Source organism: Camellia sinensis, chromosome 2 (genome assembly GCF_055761805.1).
Source record: "Camellia sinensis isolate YWXY chromosome 2, ASM5576180v1, whole genome shotgun sequence".
Lineage (NCBI taxonomy): Eukaryota > Viridiplantae > Streptophyta > Magnoliopsida > Ericales > Theaceae > Camellia > Camellia sinensis.
In genome coordinates this window covers 22,893,869-22,920,032 of record NC_138962.1, presented here as the reverse complement: position 1 = coordinate 22,920,032, position 26,164 = coordinate 22,893,869, and the positions used below count along the sequence as shown (strand labels likewise).

Genomic DNA, 26,164 nt, shown 5'->3' with positions numbered 1-26,164 from the left:
TAAATGTTGCTATATATATATATATATATATTATTTTTTTTGGATGCTGTTGTAAATCATCTATTTGGAGATCAAACCTTTCATTAGCTAAAAAATCGAAACCTACAATTTTTTGATAGTTTAAATTTAGTCTTTCATGTAAATCATCTATTGTATTTGTTGATATTTTTTAGTCCTTTCGAAGAATTCAACTTTTGAAAAAAAAGAGATTTAGTAGTTGTTTGGCATATACAAAAATAGCACATGTTATTTTACCACATTATCCTATTTTGGTCACAATCATCTTATTTAAGTCACATCACCTCTCTACCATATCTCTTTAAACCCAACTCATATTTCACATTTTTTCTTAAAAAATTAAAAAGTATACTAATCTAACACTTTCCAAACAACCCTAACTGAAAATCACCCAGATTTTATCTATGAGTGAACTCTTACCTTGTGAGAACATGTGATTGGAATGTGTTTCGATCTGAGATTTATGTAGAGATTTGTTGAGGGAAAAAATAGGAAGGGAAAAGAGAAATTGCTGTCTTTCTAAAAATATTAGTAAAAAAAACGCAGAACTCTTTCTCCTGAAATTTGAACTCCCTTGGAACTCATCTCCTTTAATTTATTTAATTTGTAAGCAATAGAGGAATATAGAGTATGTAATAAGTAAAGTAACAACAATGAAAAAAATTAGGATTTAATTTTTTTAACTCAAAAAGTGTATATTGAGATTTTTTTTGTTCTCAAAAGATGTGTACAGAAAAATTTTTCATATAATATTATGGGTGTTGTTGGATATCTATTATGGTCATTTTTATGTAGGATGTAATTGTTATTAAATTAATATTTTATTAAGTGTGTGCCTTAAGCTAAATATGTGTATGAAAATAGAATTTTCTTGGGGAAATTACCCATAGGTCCCATGTGGAACATGTGGACACCATTTAATCCCATAACTTTTTTAGTACACCCAAAAGTCCTTTCCCCTCTCTCTCTGCTTTTTGCTTCCCTCTTTACGCCTCCTCCTCTAACCCTAATCTCAGTCCTAAAGTCAAACAAGAAGGCGATGAAGAACAACAACAAGAAGACGCTCATCCTCAGATCTGTGCTTAGATTGAACAGATTTGTATATATATCTTTGTCAATTTCTCTCTCTTTCTCTCTCTATTTACAAATTTTTTTTGGGATAGTTGTTGATTTATGGTTGTTGTTGTTGATGATGAAATAGATTTATAATATCATTGAAATAAATCTGTAATGACTCAGATTTGTACAGATATTACACAGATTTGTACAGATATTACACAGATTTGTAATGAGAAAATTTTCGAATTCTGAACAAGTAATTTTCGAGTTTTAGTTACAGGCGGTGAAAACTGTAAAATTTTGCAGTTTCAAATTTTTTTTTTGGTGCTGGAATGAATCATGGTTTAAAACTGTAAAATTTTGCAGTTTTATAACATTTTTTAGAACTGTAAAATTTTACAGTTTCATAATATGTTTTAAATATTACGACGAGTCTCCGGCGATATTGAACATTCCGACGAGTCTCCGGCAACCGTTTGACGGAAATCCGACGGTAGTAAGATGTGAACAGTGCCTGTAAATTAAAAAAAAAAAAAAAAAGGATTTTTTGATAACAATTAAAAATGTATTGGACTAATCAGTGTAAATATTTTGTTTTCGGATTAGCTGGGTTTTGAACTTAGTACATGGGACTTATCAGTAAGTTCCCCAATTTCTTTTGGAATGGGCTAAATAATTGCCAAAATTTCAAATCTGATTTTAACGTAGCCCTTGAGAATTGCCCTGCTTTGTAGCCATAAAAATATGGGCCGAAATCGGGCTGGACTTCGGAATGGGCTAAATCATTTCCAAATTTTCAATTATGATTTTAATACGGACCATGATAATTAGGCTCCTTCACAATCATAATAAAACCATGGGAAAAAATTCGGCCCATGTATATTCTTTAACCACGAAAATAACTGTACACGTCGACTCAACATCAGCCCATGAAGTTTCAAATGAACCCATCATAGGCATGAAACCATGAAGAAGGGGCAAAGCACTTTGGGCTTATGGCCCACCCAAATAGAACAAGAAAAATGGAAAATTACATATCAGTAAAAAATTGGGTGAACAATTACAAGGGTAAGTTTCCAGTGCTAGTGTAGTGTTTTTTTTTTTGAACATCAAAATTTAGATTATGAAACCAAGGCTAAAGCCTTACACAGCCCTTTGGGAGGATTACAAAACCAATTAGAGGATAGAACACCATTAAGGAAGGCCCTAGCAGTCCAATGAGCAGCATTGTTAGCCTCGCAAGGAGTTCATAAGAAAGAGAGATTACACTTGTTAGCCAACCTTCTAATATCCTCGATGATGGGAGCATAACTCCATGCGGATCATTCTCGGACACACACATAGATCACATTTTTGTTATCACCAACAATTTCCACCTAAGAAAGATTAAGGGATCCGGCCATGAGACGCCCATCTAACAGCCATAGCTTCAACTTGCATGATTGACCCCACTTCCTCCATTCGAACTGGCCGTTCCAAAACAGAGCCTTTACAATCTCAGATTAAAATAGCCATGGATGCTCTCGAAGTGCCAGGCTTGATAGCCACATCTCAATTGGCTTTAAACCTCCGTCCACACCCTTGATGCTTCTTGCAAAGAACTCAAATTACTAGATGTTTGTTGACTGAACATAGACATACTAGCGAAATCATCATAATCCTTCCCAGCTTTGAAGATGATGGAACAAGGGTCAATGGGATGATGGTCAAAGACAAAGTGATTTCGGCTATTCCAAATGTGCCATGCCAACAATAGCATCTTGCAAAAATATTCCACCCGATCCTTGCTACTTTCAAAAGCTTGAAACACCTCGCAAGTCCTCCTTTCGAGTCGAGCCAATGGTCTCTGTGTTAAGAGTGATATTTAAACTACTTTCAAACCATATTGCCCTCGTCCAGTCACATCCACGTATCAAATGCTCCAGTCTCTATTTATTGTTAGCAAATAGGACACACTTCATCTTTAACACACTTACACCGAAAAAGATTAGCTTTGGAGGCCAACAAATTGTTACAATTATACCACCCGAAGTGTCGAAGCTTAAGAGGAATCGGGAGTGCCCGTATGAATTTCCAAAACCTGAAAGAGGCGGATAACCTATCCCCAGCTTGATGCTGTTGATATTCAACTTCTATTATGTACCCAAACTTGCCTGAAAAGGTTCCTTTATGCGATTAAGGGATTTGGAGAGAGATTTGAAAAGAAAAAAGAAAAAAATATATGAAATTATCTAAAATATAAGTATATTTTATTCATATTTCACCTATATTTTTCATTTTTTTTTCCAAATCTCTCCTCAAATACTCCAACCAAACACAGTATTAGGATCATGGTGCATGATAAGAAGATCAACTTGGTCTTCAGTTATAATGGGAATCCCACAAATCTTTTCCACCTCTTCGTGATAGACCAAACACTACAAGAAATAACACATTTGCCGACCAAAAAATTGGTCGTTAAAAGCCCATTTTTAGTCGGTAAAAATTATCCGCAACTAATTTTTTTTGTCGCTACTTTGGTCTAGGGCTGAGCAAGGAATCCGTGAAATCCGTAATCCGATCCAGTCCAGTCCAATCCGATAGGTTTGGATTGGTTTTTTGAATCCGCGGTTTGGTTCCGGATTGAAGAATTAAAAATCCGTAGTTCACGGATTGGTTCCGGATTGAATCACACGGTTCCGGATTGGAACCGGTCCGGACCGTATACAAATAGTCTATATTTTTATTATACAACCTCCCCCATAGTATCTTCTCTTATCCTATATAAAATCTAAGCTCAAACCTAAAACCGTATAATATCTTCTTTTATTACTTTTGTTTGTTAGTTTTAAGTTTTAATTTGCAATGGTCTAAACATATTGCTATTATGGAACTTCAAGTGTTATATATATATATTTTTGTTATTTAATTATGTGAATCAGTGGTCCTAAACCGATCCAATCCGTATTTAAATGGATTGGTTCGGATTGGTTCCATGATTATTCTATATAAAATCTAAACTCAAACCTAAAACCGTATAATATCTTCTTTTATTACTTTTGTTTGTTAGTTTTAAGTTTTAATTTGCAATGGTCTGAACATATTGCTATTATGGAACTTCAAGTGTTATATATATATATATTTTTGTTATTTAATTATGTGAATCCGTGGTCTTAAACTGATCCAATCCGTATTTAAATGGATTGGTTCGGATTGGTTCCATGATTTAAACGGATTGGATTGGTTCCAATTTTTCAGGAACCGTAAATAACGGATTGGTCCTGGTTTTATCCCAATCCGATCCAATCCGGACCATGCCCACCCCTACTTTGGTCGCCAATTGAGGGTCGGCAAAAGCAATTCGCGACCAAAATTTTTGTTGGTCGGAAAAAGTTAGATTTGCTAACTAAATTTTTAATCGCTAAATATATCATTTCCGCGACTAATCCATTTTGTCGCTAAAACACTTCGGTCGCAAAAAGTAATATTTTTCCGACCAAATATCTTAATCGCCAATTGTCACATTCCACATTCCACAACCAAACAAATTAGTTGCCAAAAGTGAAGGAATCGCCGACTAACAATTTAGTCACCAAAAAGTAAGGAATTGCCGACCAATGATTTTAGTCGCAAAAGTGTAGAATTTACCGACCAATTTTTTAGTCCCCAAATCTCTTCTTCTTTTTTTTTTTTTTTTTTTTTGAGAATAATCATTTTTTGTTTATAAATATTCAATCTAATATCAAACAAAATTCAGTCAACCCAACCATAATTAAGTGCCAATCCTTGACCTATATGTGTAATGAATATACATGGTCACAACAGCATTGGTTCATATATCTATCTATGCCAAAGTCCTTGAATTTCAGAGAAAGATAAAATCATCACTTTTCAAAACTACTCCCCCATTCACACTTACTTACCTAGGTCCTTGAATTTCAGTAATACTTCATTGTGCTTCAATGTAGAAAAGGACAATTTATAAACGATATCAAAATTGGTACCATTTTTCAAATTGAACAAATATTATAGGACATCAAAAAAAAAAAAAAAAACAGATACATGGGTTGCAACAGGCAGATCTACCCATCTTCTTTTGTGCATATGTAAACACCAGAGAATCCTTCATAAACTCCTCATCCAAATGACCATCAAATTCAGCCTTTTCTGGTACATACTCAACTTCAACTTGCTCGATAACCTATTAGTACCAAAACAAACAAAGACACAAGTTAAGATCAATGAATCAATATGATCATTTAAAATAAAAAAGAACAAAAAAGCAATGCCTAATTATCATATTTAACACCAACATAAATCTCAAAATCAAAAACCCAATTCACTAAACGACACTTCCATGAAGATTGAAATCAAACAGAAACAAATCTATTCGAACTTAACTGTTATTAAATGAAAAAAATGATTTACCTGCAGAATGGTCTTTGCTGTCCATGGCACTGTCCAAGGTTCTGCAATAAAAACTACATCTGCAGCCTGAAACATAAGCAGAAAATTACTCACTAATCTCAAACATCATGATAGGAGTTGATTTTACACTTTTACAGTTGAACCTAGCATAGATTTTCTTAATTTCCCTTATAGTTGAACCTAGCAAAAATTTAAAAAAGACACAAGGGGCATTCAAAAAAATAAAATAAAATGACAAACAATGCACACACTTTAGAACTTGATTACAAAATCCGCTCATCAGCTTATTCTTTTAGGAAAAGGAAATTAGGACACTCTTCTCAGAAACTAATTACTCCATGGGCAGTATGTCTCTGAGCACGATATTTCCCATGTTCTACTCACTAATTGTCATTAATGGATTGTAGAATAGTCATTCATAATCTTTACATTATTCACATGGGGGTATTATTACATATATTACATGGACAACTAAGAAATCAATGAAGTATCTCAGTCAAACATGACCAGAACTCTTGTTAGAAATTTGATTCTTCTCTAAGAAAAATGTGTGCAAGCACAATATTTCCCATTCCTACTTTCTGATAATTATTATGAATTGTAACACAGTCATTCATATTATTTTTCACGATGGGGTCGTCTAAGAAAGAAATGAAGTATCCCAATCAATAGCCAAAGAAGAAATAACTAAGGCAGGTTCAACAAAGGAAAATAAATGAGAAACCATACTACAAATGGAAAAAGATAAAGTTATTAAATTAGTCAATTATGATATTTTTGGTCTTAACTCATAATAAGTTGGAACCTATTCATTGTTTACTTATTAAAACAATAAAGAAAAATAATTAAGTTGGAAACTAATTAATTGCTTACTTTCACTCACAAGTTAAGTTACATATGTAACAGTCTTCAGAGTACACCTTCATATTCAATTATCGCCTTGCTTGCATGTGTTCAGATTTGAGCTGTTTATGCTGCCATTCAGATATTAAAACAATATAAACTTGAGCTGTTTCGCAAGTGAAAACAACTCACTTTTAAACTATTTACAAAATTTTCAATATAAAACAATTTTTTGTTTACAGTATTCAAATTTTTTATAAATATAATCAGAAACTTGTCAACAAACTCTAGTTGTAGTGAATATAAACCATAGATACTCTTTGTTTGTGGAATTCCTCCTTAAGATTGCTACACTAATTGCAGTAGCAGTTTATAAACTAGAGTATCATAAGGAAGCTAGTCAAATACTAAAGAAATCTTTAACCGGAAGATCAAAGTGTGGGGGATGCACCTCTTCTATTGTCTTCGGTCTCTGAGTACTTAGCATGGTGATCTGTTGAGTTGACAAGACGGAATGAGGAAATATTCCCCCATGAATAGAAGAAAGTTCCTTTTGCAGCTCATCAAGCTTATACTGTAATCCTGATGACGTCAAGCTACATTTGGAAGTCTTCGTTATGCCACCTTTACTCTTCTGGTCTCGAGAAACCTCAAGCTTAACAATCTTCTTTCCTGTATATAATGGAATTGAACTTAAAACACAACAAGTTGCAAAAGAATTGCATTATCCCAATGTATACACTGGTGTAAACCAGTAAAATACCACTTTTTCATGAAAATTGGCCTTAATGATGCAAGAGAGGAGAGATGAATATGTCAGTACCAGTGTAACTTGTCCACAAGAGTACAAATTCTAGGAATTGTGCTTGGCAAGACAATTTAAGATAGTGTCCCTACTTCAAAAAACGTGTATGAATACCAGACAAGCAAAGAAATACATTCTCACCAAGTTTCAGCTATTATGTATTATGGATCAACATGAAAAATCAAATTCATACCTTGCAACACTTGCTTTGCAAGAGGTCCTATTGTTACATAAGAATTTGTGGAATCAGCTGTATGCTGAAATTCTTCTTTCTGCAGAAAAAAACAGAAGGTAATAAACCAAAATATATTAATAAAAAATAAAAATATTACCATATTTCATTTAATGCATCAACCAAGAGACAAGAGGATCTTCAAAACCTAAACACATTAGAAGGAAATGAAAGGAAAGTACTCCTTTTCATTTATAAATTTATTTTCATAGATTGAAATGGTTGGAAAGGAATCTAGAATCTTCGAAGAGAAGATTGATGATCTCACTAGTCTATGGGATAAGATAGTTTAATTGGCTTCATTTTGGGTTTCAGTCTCCTTTCGAGGGAATAACACTCTACTTTCTATTTCTAGAGATTCGAGAGTCGTATGTTGCACGTGATATTTTGTAGTAATTTTGTTGTGGTTTAGTGTTTTTGGTGGATGTCTTGTCCTCTGTTAGTTTTTTTTTTTTTTTTTTGGTGGATGTCGTGATATTTTAACAAAATTTTCTTTCTTGTTGATAAAAAAAAGTTCCAAATTGATTTAAAATACCCACATCATTTATCAAGTAAGAGTTCACAAATTTGAATTCCATGTCTTATCTGATTTATAATCATCATCAACACATGAGCTCATTTTTACAACAATAATGAAATAAGCATCCACAGATATAACGTCTGAAGAGTCGAGCTCCTTACCAAAACACGATCCACTATAAGCTGAATCACAAGTTGCTCTAATTCATCTCTCTGTATCTCTGGACCTGAGGAGTCAAAACAACAAAGGTCAATGCTGCTGTATTATGGATGTTCATGTATGAGTCTCAATAATTACTTGAAGGAGAAGCAACATAAAGTGTGTAGTGGTTTTTAAATACAACAAATGTTTACGAGAAAATAAATTGAGGACAATAATACTAAATGAGTTGCCTCAATTTTACCCTCCACTTGAAGGCCAATTATATAGTCCAAAATAGTAAAAAAACACACTTTTTGTGCCGTGTGGACAAAGTAATTATGTTTTTGGCTCAGTTTTGGCAGAATTAGAATTGGAATTGCAAATATAGACTATTCCAATTAAACATATGCATCAAGGTAATAGAGCTCACCAGCATCCTTGTGCTTAACCTTCATCTTGTCCACCAATTGCAACATTGTTATTCTTTGATCATTCTCTTGCATATCTTGCAGCAAGGATAACATAACTTTTGCATGTCCTGCAAATTATGCCCACAATAAGCATACAAGCCATTTAGAATTGCTAATGCCCAATGCATGAAATTAGAAAGTATTTTGTGTATTTGGGCATTAAAAATGGAATTAAGAAGTTGGAATTACATAGAGCAGGAGTTGAATTTCAGGGACCTAATCAATTTGAGACCATTCTGTTTTGAGAGTTGATTCCTTTGTGTGTGTGTGTGTGTGTGTGTGTGTGTGTTTGATTTGTAATTCCTTCATGTTGTTTTACTCTAATTAATAATATTTCTCTTGTTACTGATCAAAAATCAAAAAATGGAAGGCACAGAGAAGCCTCATTTATTTTCTTCTTATTATAAATACAAAACTAATCATAGATTTTTATTTTTATTTTTTATGAATTGTGATCTATTAATGTCAAGTAAATATACCAGAGACATCCATTTCCTTGGCCTCACTTGAAAACGAATAGTTGTCACACATCCCTGAGCTAATATAAAAACAGAGTTCACTTTGTCATTCCTCAAGTTTATATTGTTTTAATATATGCAACGCGATATATTAAACAGCTCATAAAATCAATTTCGCAGCCTCACTCTCAACTTCTGCCCTAATAATCGCCGCTCGCCTCTCCTGCTCCGCTTTGGCCACCATGAATTTCAACCTCTCCGCCTCCTGCTGTGCCACCTACTTCTGCTCCACGGCCTTGGACAACTCAGCCCCATACGACAAGTGCATGATCGCAACATCATCGAGAACGATGTTGAAATCCTTAGCACGACGAACCAAGCTCTTGCGGACCAATGCGGAGACGTGGGATGCTCGATGAGGAGCTGATCGACGTTGAATTGAGCGACGACGGCCTTGAGGACTTCGTTGCCGATCGAATGAAGTACTTTCTCGTTGTATTCGAGGCCTAGGGTTTGGAAGATCGGGGGAGTTGAGAGACCTCGGGGCGAGAGAGGACACGGAGGGTTAGGTTAACCGTTTGGAGGTCCTTGGTGCCGGAGATGGAGGAGAAGGTGTGGGGGCGAGTTCGGATGTCGAAGATGAAGGGCTTTTGGAGCCATAGAATGAGGGTTTGAGAGAGAGAGAGAGATGTGAATAAGAACGAATTAACTAGGGCTTTGTTTCAAAAAGAAAACGCAGAGCAAACGTTTAGTAAATTCAATCTAGGTGGCTGTTTCAAAGACTCGTCTAAATTAAATTGAAAAATTATATATATACCATCACACCAGAAATTGTGATGAAAATATATAATCACATTTATTAAAAATTTGTGATTAAAAAAATATTATTTTACTTATTAAATTAAGTGTGAGATATTTTTAATTCTTCTTATGGGATCTTTAATCACATGTTAATTAGAAAATGTGATTAAAAAATATATATATATATAATCACACTTAATTAAAAAGTGATATAAAAAATAAATATTATCAAAACAGAGGGGAGATTAGGGTTTTTTTTTAAAAAAAATTCTTGTTTTCTTGGTACAAAACGACGTCGTTTTACAATTGGTGACCAAATTTTTTTGCAGCAAAAAAAAAATTTTAATTCCCGCCTTCACGTTTCAAATTTCCCTCCCAAACTTTTGGCGATCAAAAGACTAGATTAGTCACAGAAAAGGTACCTTCGCCGACAAATTTTTTTAGCCGCCAAATCTCAATTAATGGCGACTAAAATATTAGTCTCTAAAAGTATTAATTTGGCGACTACTTTTTTTGGTTACTGAAAATAAGTTTTTGACGACCAAATTTTTGGTCGCCAAAGAAAAAAATAATTTTTTATTTTCCATTCAGCGACTAAAATTGTTTTAGTAGTCAAAACTCAATATACGGCAACTAAAATATTTTTGGTCGGAAAAAATAAGTTTTTTAGCGACTAAAATTTTAGTCGCCAATTCCACAACCAACTTATTTTTGATCTTCCGCGACCAACTTATTTTTTAGTCACCCAAATATGACCTTCTGCAACCAAATTTTTAGTTGGTCGCCAAAAGCATATCACTTTCTGCGACCAACTCATTTTTTGGTTGCCAAAATATGACCTTCTACAACCAACTCATATTTGGTTGTCAAAAATAATGATCATTCACAATCAATTAATATTTGGTATCCAAAAGGTAACTTTTAGCTACCAACTTTTATATTGATCGCAAAAAGTGGTCGCTAAAAGTGCAAATTCTTGTAGTGAAACTATGTAATACATTTTTATTCCAACCTTTGGTAGTAGGGTTAATGGCTTCACTGACTGTAGAAACATTACATCCGTTGGGTTTACGAGATTTTACTCAGAAATTTTTTGAAGAAGCTACCACTTGTCTTCCCAGAACTTGATGGACTTTCCATTGCAAACCTGCCAACGGATGCCCTGATTAAGCACCTCACAACCTTCCAACAGACTTGCCCAAGCCCACGTCGCCCTAGCTCCTTTTTTAGCATTCCAAAATCTGTGTTTGGGTAATACAGATCTTTAAGATATTGACCACAAAAGGAATTAGGGTATTTGCACAACCGCTATCCTTGTCGAGCCAACAACGCTTTGTTGCAAGTTCTAAAATCCCGAAACCCCATCCCTCATTGTAGCTTTAACATGGACATCTTCTCCCATGAGGCCCAATGAATACCTCTACTCTCGGGATCTCCTTTCCACAAAAAATTGCTCAACAAAGAGTTCAAATCAGCGCAAAACTTATTATGAAATATGAAGTAAGCCATCGCATGGGCGGATAAAGCTTAGGCAACCAATTTAAGAAGAGTTTCTCGCCTCGCGTGGGACAATAATTTAAGCTTCCATCCCTAAAGTTTGTCCAACACCCTTTCCACAATAAAATTGTAAGTCTCAAGCTTGGACCTCCCCCAACAAGCTGACAGTCACAAGTGATAGTTGTGTCATAAGTTATTTAATGCAACGGGCAAAAAAAAAAAAAAAAAAAAAAGAAAAAATCACCAACAAATAAACATTATCAATCACTTTTAAGATTTGTTCATTGTTGCAATAGGTAATTGTGGTACATTAATTACTATTTTTACATTACAAAACAAAAATATTATGAATCTGAGGTGGTCACCTAGTATATACAAGTGTATTTAGCAACGTTGGATCTTGACCATAAATCAGATATGAGTAGAGATTTGAAATCTTTGTCAATGGCAAGCCGATGAAGGAGACAGGAGAACCAGTAGTAACTAACATAGTGATGAACAAGAGAAAGAAAATGAGAAATCGTAAAAGAAATGAAAGGGGAAGGTAGGTTAGAAGTACCACCCTCTCCCTCTTAAATAATAGATAAAGAGAGAGAGATCGACTAAGATTTCTTAGAGAAGGGGGCTTATGAAGATAGCTTTAGGTCTGTCGAATAAATGAATTATATTTTTATATGTTAGTTGATACTATCAATTTTGTCGAGTTGATGTTAGTAATACAAGAGATACATGCCATTTCTTCTTTTTTAATTAATTTTAAAAATCGATGAGGTATGTATATTTTTTTATTTATTAGATTATGTCAATAAAAAAATTAAGTTAAAATGATAGTGTAATCAATTGAATACTGAGATCTAAAACAAAATTTGAAAAACATGAAATTCCTCTTACAATTTTCATATTTGTTACATTTTTTTACATATTTAAAAAAATATTACATCAATTTCTGTATTGAACAATACCGTGATAACACTTGTTAGCCTTGATTATTTTCAAATAACAATAAATAGACCCTCTAAAAGAAACAAAAACAAAAGAACAATAAATAGAAAATACAAAATTGTTAATCAACTTGAATCTGAGAAGCATTGGAACCATACAAATACTAATTGCATGATTCCTTCTTATCTCCTTGCCATGTACAATAATATATGCCTAAATCTTGCATATCTCTATTGTTGTAAGATTCTCCAGAGGATTTATTTATTTATTTATTTAGTTTTGGTGTATTGGATTCTCCACAGATGAGCCCCACCACATCCCCATGTGAAAAAGTGCTTTTTGCCATTTAGACTTTAGTGTTTTGGGCTCCAAACGTGTTTTATGCTAAATCAATTGCTTTCACATTTGATTTGAACGTGCACTTAGTCAATGTATAATGTGGAAGTTGTAACCATCCCCAACTTTCTTTTAATTATAATAATATAGATCTTGTTTTGCATATGAGTGTTTTCAACCTTTTGGTTAAATAGTTAAAAGGGTAAAATAAATTAAAAAATTAATAAGATAAAATATTATATTTAAATTATAATCATTTTATTTTTACTCTTATAAAAGTTTAAAAGATTAAAAAAATCTATCCCAAACGAGACTTTTTAGTCTCAAGTTGTAACCAAAAAGTCAAAAAGGCAACCCATATTCCAAAATCAAAGAGTAAAAAATTAAGGTCAGGCTTGTCTCCAGTACTGAATGGTATTGTTGAGTTTGTGGGGCCATCACATGTCTTATTTTAATAATTCAAATCGGTTAATATGTAGAAATCATTGAGTACTTTATTCATGTAAAAAATCACGTTAATCGGATATTGATAACTACTTGATCGGATCAGATTTTTGTCAACAATTTATTTTGAAAATTATATTTACCGTTAACAGAAATCTTGTCCAATCAAGTAACTATCGATATCCAATCAACATGATTTTTTTCAGGGATAAAATACTCGACGAGCTCTACACATTGACGACTTAAATTATGAAACAGGACCCGTGATGGGCCTCTATGAACCCGTGATGGGCCTTTATGAACCCGTGATGAGCCTCCACGGCTCCAACAACACGTTCTAATTCAATTTCAAACTGGAGAGAAACCTGATTCAAAAATTAATGTCTTCTTAAAAATCTTTCTTTAGAAAGTAATAACATTAAAGGTTATCATATCATTTTGCTTCATCTTTTATCTATATTTTTTAAATCACCACACTTTTCAAAAGAAAAAGAGAAATATATAACTTTGAACCTTAATGTAATTTTTTAAAAGTTAAAAATTAATAATCATAAGTATAAATTAAAAGCATATCACTATTAATTTCTCAATAATTAATTTTTTTAAACATTTTATAATTATTTATACTTTATAAGTTATAAACAAAAATAATACAAAATATACTAACACAATTATATAAATTGTATCAAACAACTTTATTTTACACCGAGACATTAGAGATTATAATGTTGCTGAAGGCACAATTAATTGAGAATGGCAAGCGCATTGTTCTTGTTAGAGCATCTCTAATAGATGGCTAAATCAGTTGCCAAAGCCATAATATAGCAGCTTAGGCAATCTTGGCTTCTCCAATGGCATGCTATGCTGAGCAAGGATCCTCTAGAATGATTTTTCCCTAAAGTTTCCTAGAGTGCTACATTGTGTGGTTGAGATTTACTGGCAAGTCACATCAATTTTTCTGATGTGACTTGCCAATAAATCTCAACCACACAATATAGCACTTTAGGAAACTTTAGGGAAATTTCACTCTAGAGGATCCTTGGTGTGCTATAATAGCTGTCAAATTTGGCAACTGCCAAATCAAGTGCCAAATTTGGCAGTTACCAAATCTGTCAAGTCACCCAAAATTAAACTGTTTTCTTTCTTCCCTCCTTCCTTTTCAGTTGGGATTTTCCAGAATGCATGAAGTTTTATATAAAAATATTGAACAAGAATGAACAAGAATTCATCAATATTCCAAAATTCATCAATATTTATCAAATTCATCAAATTCATACCAAATTCAGCAAATTCATCAGGAATTCAGCAAATTCATCAATATTCATATCAAATTCATCTTCAAAAATTTCAGCAATATGAACAAGAATATCAACAAGTTTCGGAAATACCAATAACAATATCAAATTAATTTCAGCAATATTAGCAAATCAATAGATTTCAGAAATAACAGATTTAAAAATTTTCACAAATACCAACATAAATAATCTCAAATTAATTTCTCAAATAATCCATTATGAGTTTTAAAAGAAAAATACCTGGATTTGATGGGGGCTACGACTTCAATCTGAAAAAGGTTGAAGAGGGTTAGAGAAGATGGTTGAAGAGAGAGAGAGAGAGAGAGAGAGAGAGAGAGAGAGAGCTTCAGATGAGAGAAGATGGGGGATGATCATTGATTCGAAGATAAAGTGGATGATCATTGATCCGAAGATGAAGTGGAAGATGAGGAGATGCTGATCCGAAGCTGATCTGAAGAGGATGATCATTGATCATGAATTCGACTCTCATCTTCACTGATCTGAAAGCTGATCCGAAGTTCATCCGAAGCTCTCTCCTTCTGATCTTCACTGATCCAAGAAACATGGCTGATCTGAAGCAGAGATTCGAAGCTCTCTCCCTCTGATCTTCACTCATCCGAAGTTTATCCAAAGTGTGCTCTCTCTCTCTCTCTTTCTGAAGTTTCGAAGCTCTCAAATTGTTCAGAGTAGATCTAGAAACTTTCCTAACTTTATTGAACTTCGAAGACCAGATTTTTCCACATGATTGATCTCAGCCGTTGATTAATAACAATCCAACAGCTGAGATCCAAGTGTGCTACTTTATTCATTAAAAAAAATAAAAATAAAATAAAAACATAACTGAAACATATCTACAACGGCTCTTTTTTATGTTAAAACAGCTATAAAAAAATGGCTTTTTTTTCTATAAATACAAACCTTCTCTCCTCTCTTTCTACTCAATTTCATTTCACAGCAAACTTTCTAAATTACATTTTTATTTATATTTTCTTTACACAATCGGTATGGAAGGTTCATCAAAAATAAAGAAAGGAAAATCATTCAGCATTGCTGAAGATATGGCACTTTGTAAAGTTTGGTGTCACATTTTCTGAAGACCTAATTGTTGGCAATTCACAATCTTATACTCACTTTTGGGGGAGAATTTATGAAAATTATTGCTCCTTTCATAATGATCAGTCAAGAACACAAGTTTCTACCCAATCTCGATGGGGTACAATCATGAAATGTTCTAACAAATTTCGTAGATGTTTAGCGCAAGTCGAAAATCTACACCCATGTGAGATGTCTCAAGTTGATCTAGTAAGATTTCATCTTCATTTATTACATTAGTTTTTTATTTTATTTTATTTCGTCTCATATGAAAATTAAATAATTACTTAATTTAATATTTTATTGATACAGATGCTTCAAGCAAAACTTTTATACCATCAAGATGAAAAGAAACATTTTGCTTTTGAACATTGTTGGTCAATCTTGCAAAACAATATTAGGTGGCAAGATGTAAATCCTACGAATACGGTGAAGTCAATGATACATACACCATTTTTCCCTGATTCAGCCCCCGATTCTCCTATGGATAATTGCATTTCTCTTGAAGATGACACCAGTCCAAGTGTTGGTAACAATCTAACCGTTGGTGAGGGCAGTGTCTCTGCAAGAGGTAAAAGGCCGATGGGTAGGAAATCTACAAAAGAATTATTTCGGAGAAATCAAGTCATTGAAATTGAAGTCCAAAAAATGAGTACACAATTAGACACATTTAACCAACACCTTGCTGAGAAAGAGAAGAAAAAAGAGGAAAGAGAAGAAAAAAGGATTCAAGCACTACACAAGATGAAATAACTAGAGATGAAAAAACAAGAGTTTGAGATGAGAAAGGAAGAACACCAAATAATGACTACGGACATTTCTCATTTGGACCCTCAGATGAAAGCGTATTACACAATGCAAAAAAATGAGATTTTCACCAAGTGATCCTCAAATGTGACCAGCTCAAATTTTTATTTCCCCCTACCTCCTGATGAATAATTAAGGGATAATGTATTTTTTAAATTTGCAATATCATTAATTTTTTGATGTAATTGTTAGTCTTTATTTGTAATGTTATTTTTATGTTGTAATGAAATTTCATGTTTTTTTTTTTTGTTGAGTATTTTGTACTTCACAATGTAATATTATTTTTTCAATGTATAATGTTCACTAATTTGTATTATAATCTAACATTTTCAATAAAGTATAATGCAAAAAAATAAATATATTTTTTCAAATGAAGGCAATAAAAAGATAAAATACATTAGCTGATATTAAATTAATATAATTTTATTATAATAAAAATACATTATAATATAAATATATAATTTTTTTCAATTTTTCAAAATTTTCATTTTTTTTTATTTTTTATATTTGTCTAGCTGAGAATAATATAAATATATAATTTTTTTAACAAACAGGTAAAAAAATGTCACAAAAGACAAAAAAATAAACAAAAATAAAATTACAAAAAATCTATATCCAAACAATACCTACAAACTTGGAGGGAAAGTTTGTTGAGATTTGTCAAAAATAATAAATGGCCATTGGAGCATCATTGCTATAATTTAGCAAAATAACACTATTCATTTTCAAATTATAGCAATAGCAATAACAATATAACAACCACCATTGGAGATGCTTTTACTTGTTAATGGTTAGAGATGGCAGTTTAAATCCGGCCTGACGGGGGCCCGACCCCGATTAGAGTAGTTTTTTCCCAAAAAATATCCCCGACGGGCCAGGGATAGTATTTAAAAATAAATCTCCGATAATGTTCGGGCCGGGGACGGGGATACATTTCCCAGGCCCGACCCCGACCCCGACTCCGACCCCGACCCCCGGCCCATTTTTTTCCCGAAATAAAATTACAATTTTACCCCTGTCTATATATATTTGTGTGTCTGCTGTTATGCTCTCTCACCCTCACACAATCACACTCACACACACGGCTTCATTCTCTTGAGAGAGAGAGAGAGAGAGAGAGAAAGTCCATCATCGCCGAGAGAGGGAAGAAAGTCCATCATCGCCGAGAGAAGCGCTGCTCCACTGATCTCCGTCGTCGTCGTCCTCCGCTGATCTGACAACGCCATTCCTCCGCCGCCCTCCACCGCCAATCTCACAGTGCTGCTCCTCGACCGTCGATCTCACAGCGCCTCTCCTCCACCGCCCTCTTCTGTCGATCTCCTTCGCCGCCCTCCTCCGCCGCCCGGCTCTTTCCATCTCTCTTTCTCTGTGTTATATATTAGATTGCAGCTCAGATCTATCTCTCTCTACTTAGATCTATCTTTCTTTACTCAGATTTGTGTGTTGTTGATGTTGTTTGATGATATTGTTGTTGATGATGTTGATGTTGAGGACGTTGTTGTAGCTCAGATCTATCTCTCTTTACTGTGTTTTTTTTTTTTTTTGATTCAGGGAATTTTCGGGATCGAGAAACCCGATCCTCGTTGGGGGACGGGAATGGGGATGGTAATAGATTCCCCGTCGAGGATCGAGGCGGGGGACGGGGACATTCTTACCATCAGGGATCGAGGACGGGAAGGGTAATCCCCTGCCCCGCCCCGCCCCGTTGCCATTCCTATTAGTGGTCTTGTTTGACAAAGGTTATTTTTTATTTTTTGGGTTTAAAAATTAAAAAAAAAATAAAAAAAAAAGTTTAAAAAGTTAATAAGATAAAATATTAAATTAAATTCATAATTATTTTTTTTATAAATATCACATATAACTACAAAAAAAATCTAATCATCTTTCCAAATTCAAATATTTTAATCTATTAAAATAGTCAAAAACTAAAAAATAATACTATATTCACCAATTAGTGTACTAATTGATAATGTGACATAATTTAAAATATTTTTAGTATTTATAATTTATATAATAAATGAGATCAATAATAATAACATAATTAATATTAATTCACTAATTAATATATATAATATCATCAGAAATTAATATCATCAAAAATTAAAATAATTTATTAAAATAATCAATTTACCAAACGAGACCAATAATTAAGTGAAGCTTTTCCTAATGCTTTGGTCAACTACCTTAATTTTTTAGTGTTGGAGAGATGAGTGATTTGACTGAGCATTCATTAATTTCAAAAGCCCATTTGTAGGTATGGTTTGGCACAATAATTAATTTATTAAGCACAACAGTGATATGTTGTGTGATCTGTTGTATCTCAATTTGAAGTGTATTATAAATTTATTTTTATGATCTGAATTATTCATTTTATAAAATTTGTTAAGTACTTTATATTTATCAAAAATTATATTAATCAGATATCAATAACAATATAATTAAATTATATATTTTTTATGCTATTTCTCAAAAGAAAAATTTAAGCCTTATTTGGTTTGTTTTTTAGAAAAAAATTTAGAAAAAATTCCCTACAAACAAATTTTCAAGAGTAATCAAACAAGCAAATTTTTTCAAAAAAAATCTCAAAATTTTGTTTAGTTACCTACTTTTCAAAATCATTCTCTCTCTCATACATATCAAATCAATCACTTTTTTTAAAACTCTCTCTCAAAAATAATTTTTCAAAATCATTTCTGAAAAAAGGCAAATCAAATAAGTTTTCGTACTTTTTATCTCAAAAATTACTTTACAAACATAAACCAAACGCACTCTTATTATTTAGTTTTTTTGTTATTGATCATATAGTTATTGATATCCGATTAATATGATTTTTGGTAAGCATAAAATACTCAACAAATCGTACAAAATAACGATTCAGATTATAAAAATAAATTCATAATACACTTCAAATTAAGATACAACAATTATTACTGTGCCTTTAACACAACAGTAATCCATTACCTATAAACTAAGCTAGAGGTAAATCACACGCTAACAAGAGTTTCAAATTACTTATAGGAATGGGAAGAGATTTTTCAATAAATTAATCTCTAATGTTGAATACATAAAATTGAAATACATGGTGCTCTTTGGTAACATTTAGGTGTGGTTTGGTAACACTTACGTTTTCAATTTTCTATTTATATTTACAAAAATTTAAAAAACTCAAAAAAAAACTTGTTTGATAAAATTTTTGATTTATAAATCAGTGGTCTCAGTTTATAAATTTGGCTAAAAAATGAAAACACAAAAAATGTGTTTCCATTTTGAGTTTTGAGTTTTTTTTTTTTTTAACCACCCAACACTAGCCACCACCTGCCATCATTTTCCACCATCGTCTTCCGCCACCACCACCTACTACCCACTCCCCACCACCACCTGCCACCACCACCTGCCACCCACCTACCACCACCAGCCACCACCCGCCGTTGCCACCACCTGCCACCACCACCCACCTGCTACCCACTCGCCACCACCATCTACCCCTCGCCACCACAACTACCACCACCCATCACCCACCTGCCATCCACCCGCTACCACCCACCACCCGCCACTACCATCCACCGCCCGCCACTACCACCACCCGCCACCTACTTGCCACCACCACTCACCAGCCACCTGCCACCAGCCACCACCACCAGCCACCCACCCGCCACCACCACCTACCACCACCACCACCATCACCCATCACCCACCCGCCGCCACCACCACCCACTTGTTACCACGTACCACCCGCCACCGTCACCCACCCACCCACAACCACTACCACCACCACCACCACCACCACCACCACCCGCTACCTACCCGTCACCACCCGTCACCACCGCCATTCGCCACCCACCTGCCATCACCACCCACCACCTGCCACGACCGCCACGACCACCCACTCGCCACCACCCACCACCCGCCACCGTCACCCACCCATCCACATCACTACCCACCCACCCACCATCACCACCTACCACTCACTCACCACCACCCGCCATCCACTACCCACTTGCCACCACCACCTGCCATCCGCCACTACCACTCACTCGCTACCACCCACCACTCGCCACCGTCATCCACCCACCACCACCACCCGCTACCTACCCGCCACCACCACCCGCCATCCACCTGCCACCACTACCACCACCACCCACTCGCTACCACCCACCACTCGCCACTGTCACCCACCCACCCACCATCGTCACCCACCCACCCGCCACCACATACCACCACAAGCTACCCACCACCCACCGTCACCACTTTCCACCACCGTGTTCCGCCACCACTTGCCACCACTTGCCATTTCTCATTCTTTTTTATATTTTTAAATTTTTTTAAACATTTTGTCAATTATTAAACGCGTTTGTAGTTTATGTTTTTCTAAAAATAAATAAAAAATAAACAAAAACCAGTTTATAAAATTTTTGTAAATATAAACTGAAAACGTAAACGTTACCAAACACACATATTTTTAGTTTTCTATTTATATTTATAAAAATTTAAAAATTTTAAATAAAAATTTGTTTGGTAAAATTTTGGATTTATAAATTAGTGGTATCAGTTTATAAATTTGGCCAAAAAATGTGTTTCCGTTTTGAGTTTTCAAATTTTTTTTTTACCACCCAATACTAGCTACCACCGGTCACCATTTTCCACCATTGTCTTCTGCCACCACCCCCCACCACCACCTGATGCCACCACCACTCACCACCCACCACCTACCCACCACCCACCTGCCACCTACTCGCCACCACCACCCACCCCTCGCCGTCGCCGCCACCACCACCACTCACTCGCTACCACCTACCACCCGCCACCGTCACCCACCCACCCACCCACCACCACCACCACCACCACCCACCTACCACCACCACCCACCACTACCATCACCCACTCGCTACCAGCTACCACCCGCCACCGTCACCCATTCACCCACCATCACCACCCATCACCCATCCGCCACCACCCGCCATCCGCCACCACCCGCCATCCGCCAGCCGTGCACCCACCTGCCACCACCACCCGCCACCAAAACCACCACCACCCACTCGCTACTACCCGCCACCCGCCACCGTCACCGTCACCGTCACCCACCTACCCACCACCACCACCACCTAGCACCTACTCACCACCACTCGCCATCCGCCACCATCCATTACCACCCACTACCCGCCACCGTCACCCACCCACCCACCCACCACCACCACCCACCACCTACCCGTCACCACCACCCGCTATCTGCCACCCACCTGCCACCACCACCCGCCACCACCACCCATCACCCGCCACCGTCACCCACCACCACCAACACCCGCCACCACCCACCATCACCCGCCATCCACCACCCACCTGCCACCGCTACCCACCTGCCACCACCACCCACTCGCTGTCACCCACCACCCGCCACCTTCACCCACCCACTCACCGCCACCAGCTACCCACCACCCACCGTCACCACTTTCTACCACCGTCTTCCGCCGCCACTTGCCACCACTTGTCATTTCTAACTCATTTTTATATTTTTAATTTTTTTTAAATATTTTGTCAATTACCAAACGCGTTGTAGTTTATGTTTTTCTAAAAATAAACAAAAACCAGTTTATAAAATTTTTGTAAATATAAACTGAAAACGTAAACGTTACCAAACACATAAATCTTGCAAAATATAATAATCGGTCCAAATTAGATCTCTTTATAATTTTAGCATTCAATTACATTTTTTTTGTGACTTATTATACATTGTTAGCATCATTGGAAATTTTAAAAAATATTATACTTTTATGTTCTTAGAAAATGTTTAAAACAATTTTTAAAGATGTAAATATATACAAAGTGTATAAAAATATATAAAATTATTTTAAAATATGTAAAAAGAATATTAAAATTATAAATATTTTGACATTAATTATGTCTTTTAAATTTAAATAAAGAGAATTGATCCCACTTTACTCTATACTAGTGATAATCCGTGCTATGCACGGGATTTTATAAATTAAAAAAAAAAACATCATTATAAATATGTTGAAGTAATTTAATATTTTATCTTGTGGTATATATAAAATTTATAAGTTAATTTTTATGTTTATGATTTTTTAAATTATTAGTTTAAAAAAATTAAAATTATATATAAAAATCTATTTAGTGCAATTTTGATAATTTGTAATAAAAAAAAACTTAAACCTAATTAAATGAGATTACATGAGTTATGATATACTTGTCCTTGTTATGAAAATATACAAATTTGAAAGTTATATTTAAGACAAATATATAATTTTATTATTAAATGTAAAATGAAGTGATATTTAACAATAATTGATATGATATTTCTGTTATTAATCAAATAATTTAAGTTACATTTCTTTTGTTTTAATTTCATAACTAAAAATGCAATATGAATATAATACACACACGAATTTCTAGTCTTTAAGAATAAGATGGTTTTAGAATATTTCCAACTATTCATCATTTTCTTTTAATTTTTTTTAATCTAATTTGATTTTAAATTTGAATAAAAAATTTGATTTGATATGAATTACTTTAACTTTTTCATTAAATTTTTATCAATTTTTAAAAGAACTTTTATTCTTATCCCAATTTTTTTTGCTTTTCATCAATTTTGATGGAAAAAACAATAATTTCCAACGCTTCATCTTTTAGAAATTTTATCAAATTATAATTTGATAAAGAAAAATATTAAGGGTTGAAAATTCTCTTAATTGAAATTATAATGAAATAACATCTTGAAATAGTGAAAGTTTGAATATGTAGTTGGTTGAAATGTATAATTTGATTAATTTTTTCTCATATTTATATAAAAATTGACATTTATGACCACATCATTATGAGTCGGATTATGGAAAGTTTTTTGAGGTGTTAAACATTTTTCATTTGTAAATATCCCACTTATTAAAAAAATAAAAAATAAAAGAAAAAGAAAAAAATGTGTAACTTTTGGATATATGTTTATCAATTTTATTTTGTGAACATAAAATAAATAAAAAAATAGATTGGGTTTTTTAGTTTTTTTTTTTGAATAAAAGAAGCCATCTAACTCCTCTATATACTATTTTAAGATGGACTATTTTAATCACATAAATAAATAGAAATTATATTTAGAGATTATCCCTATATATTCTGCTATTATATATAAATATAGCGGTAACAAATTAATTAATATATATGAAAAGTTATACTAAACTTTCATTTTCAATTAATTGAATTATGATTAACAAACTAACAAATAACAGTAATGGTACATAAGATAGAAAGATGATAAAAATAAAAAATATAATGATATTTAAAAGTTTTAAATTTATCTAGTTACACAAAAATCTAATGTTTGTTATAGTACAATCTTGAATTCTCAATAAATTTTCATATTTTGTATAAAATGAAATGACAATAAAAATAAATAAATAACTCCATTCCTATTTTTTTAACTTCATTTTTATGGTTTTCATTAAAAAATAGTTGAATTCCCAATAAATTTTCATATTTTGTATAAAATGAAATGACAATAAAATAAAATAAAATAAAAATTATCCGATTCCTATTTTTTTAACTTCATTTTTATGGATTTTATTAAAAAAAATAAAATCCGATCAAAATCCTTAGCACAGAATGGGCATAGATAATTCGATTGCAACTATCATCAACAATAATTATTCTCCACCATGTAAACCTGTAAACAAATACATAAATGTCACTAAAACCAAAACCAAATCAACAACAGAGAAATAGAATCACACAGGGAAGAAAATAAAATTAAAAAATAAGTAAATTTATGGAGTGGTAGGATATTACCGCCAACAACTTAAACCTCACCCTGCCTAATTTATCAACTCTTCCGCCACTTCTCGCGAAGTTTAGGAGTTAAGATGACTAATCAGATTATTCTTTAAATAAGACTTGAAAATTGATTAATTTGTCTCATTAAGTAATTTAAAATTTGGTAAATTACAAATGCACCCCCTGAGATTTGATTAAAATATGAATTGCCCCCTTTGGTTTTGAAAATTACATTCCACCTCTTGAGGTTTCTAATTTCATAAAAAATCGCCCATTTTATTGATAAATCATCAAATCAATTAAAAGTTTTTAATGATGTTAAAAATATGTTTCAATTAATAATTTAAGTAATTTTGTTATTGTATAAGAGAGCAATTATGAATTTTATTTTTTTAGTTAATTTTGTTAAATAAAAAATTCTAATAAGGAGGTATTTGTAATTTTTCAAACCACAGGGACAATCTGTATTTTAAGTAAACCTCAGGGGGTGTATTTGTAATTTACCCTTTAAAATTTTGATAGATTTACATCAAAAAAATAGATAATTATATTCTTAAATCATAATTCAAATTTAGATATTGTCATATCTTTTTTAAATTTATATCTAAATTCTTATCTTCTTTATTTTTGTGTGATTTCTATTTTTTTTTTCAATTTATTTAAGATGGAGTTGTGGGTTTCAAATTTTTTTAACTTAATTTATCTATGGTATCTATTTGTTTTTAATTATTATTATTTAGATAAGTTAGATATGTGATAAACATGTGAGTTTTATTGATTTAAAGTATGATGGTGTGAGATATTTTCAAATTAGATTTGTTTAGATAGACTTTAAAGATTTTTAAAATTTAAAATTAGATATTGAGAGGCAAAAGAAAGATTTTAACTACACAAATAAAAATCATATTTATTAATTTTATCTGTTTGTATATTTGATTTTTTTTTTTTGTTAAGTTATAATATAATATATAAGATATAGATAGATACCTGCAATTTTCATGAAAAATATTATCTGATTTTTTGAGGGAGAGAGAATGAATGCAAGTTTTAATATTTTCTTCTTGGAAATCGATGAGAGAGATTAGGATGGAGAGATTATGAAATATTTTTGTTATCTTTCTATTTGTATAGCGATCCCGGTTTTCTCTTCCAATTTTTTTATTTATCGTATTCCGGACTCAGTTCCGTGGAGTTGTTGGTTGTTCGTGTCTTGTTGTCATCCTTGATTTCGTACACTTGAGTTTTAGAATGTGTTGGGCGTGTTGCGAATAGGTTGGATGAGTCTTAGTCCCATTCCTTGTTGCCCAGATTTTTGGTGGTACGCTCAAGCGGGTACTTTTGCGCTCGAGCGTAGTTTGATGTTTTGTTTTCCGCTCGAGCGGGTCTTCTTGCGCTCGAGCGGGGTTTTCACAGTTCCAGTATTTCGTGCCACTGCAAAACTTCTGCGGGTGTGTTTTTCACGCTCAAGCGGGTTTCCTTACGCTTGAGCAGGTCGCGCTCGAGCGGGTTTGTTAGCGCTCGAGCGGGGTGAGCATTGTCGGTGATGGTACTGAGAGAAGAGAATCCACGTTCGAGTGGACTGGTTTTCGCGCTCGAGTGGATGTGTTTTGTTTCTATATCTTGGCACTCGAGCGGGACTTCCTGCACTCGAGCGGGTTCAGTTTTTGTTCTTGACACTCGAGCGTCCTGTTCTCCGCTTGAGCGAGAGAGTCGTATATCAGTTGACAGCTAGGCTATTTTAAATCACTTTTTACATCCTCACTCTCTCTCTTACTTTTCTAAAACTCAATTGGAGAGCCTCTCTCACTAGAAACCTAACTTCTCTCTAGGGTTTGATCTAGTAAGAGTGTCCTCCTACTCTTAGGCCTTTACAAAAAGTGTGTTGTTGAGGGCTACATTTTGATATGAGAAAGTTAGAGTTTGGAGCACTTCCGAGTTTTGCTCTTCTCCATTTAAGTTCTACATTTGAGGTAGGGATTCTCCTTGTTCTTTTTCAATACTCCGTCTATAGATAGACATGTGATAGTTTTTGTATTGCATGAAAATGAAATCATGTTGGATTTGTTGAAAATCATGAGGTTGAGCCTTGGGTTGGTTGTTGAATTTGGGTTTATTATCATTAGTTGTGGGTTGGGCTAATTGGAGTGTTAATTAGCATGTTGTTGTTGAAAGGAGAGGGAACCCTAATTTTTATTAGATCTAATAAATTAATAAGAGGGGT

General features: G+C 33.8%; 1 protein-coding gene and 1 pseudogene across 4 annotated transcripts; both read right to left on the bottom strand.

Moving 5' to 3' along the window:
* Positions 1 to 5,021: 5,021 nt before the first annotated feature.
* Positions 5,022 to 9,746, bottom strand: LOC145819914 (ATP-dependent DNA helicase Q-like 2). 4 transcript variants are annotated; one of them, XR_014360688.1, is made up of 9 exons: positions 9,140 to 9,618; positions 8,975 to 9,033; positions 8,456 to 8,563; positions 8,046 to 8,110; positions 7,326 to 7,404; positions 6,779 to 6,999; positions 6,358 to 6,458; positions 5,485 to 5,550; positions 5,022 to 5,257 (listed from the first exon to the last, which is right to left on the bottom strand). XR_014360688.1 is itself a non-coding variant. In XM_082913916.1 (8 exons), the coding sequence occupies exons 2-8, from the start codon at positions 9,024 to 9,026 to the stop codon at positions 5,093 to 5,095; spliced, it is 756 nt and encodes a 251-aa protein (XP_082770042.1). In that variant the 5' UTR covers positions 9,027 to 9,033; positions 9,140 to 9,746; the 3' UTR covers positions 5,022 to 5,092. The 4 variants fall into 4 exon arrangements, 1 of the variants encoding a protein (XP_082770042.1); XR_014360686.1 differs by having other exon boundaries at positions 8,975 to 9,738; XR_014360687.1 differs by having other exon boundaries at positions 6,368 to 6,458; positions 8,975 to 9,635.
* LOC145811977 (prohibitin-3, mitochondrial pseudogene) lies at positions 9,035 to 11,263 on the bottom strand (annotated as a pseudogene).
* Between the last annotated feature and the right edge of the window lie 14,901 nt (positions 11,264 to 26,164).

What these genes read in the sequence shown, in the direction of transcription:
- LOC145819914 (XM_082913916.1), bottom strand. Translation starts at nt 9,026, where the DNA reads ATGTGTGACAACTATTCGTTTTCAAGTGAGGCCAAGGAAATGGATGTC. An exon ending in CAAGGAAATGGATGTCTCTG is followed by an intron (nt 8,564 to 8,974) that starts GTATATTTACTT and finishes CATAATTTGCAG; the next exon opens with GACATGCAAAAGTTATGTTA. An exon ending in GGTTAAGCACAAGGATGCTG is followed by an intron (nt 8,111 to 8,455) that starts GTGAGCTCTATT and finishes TTGACTCCTCAG; the next exon opens with GTCCAGAGATACAGAGAGAT.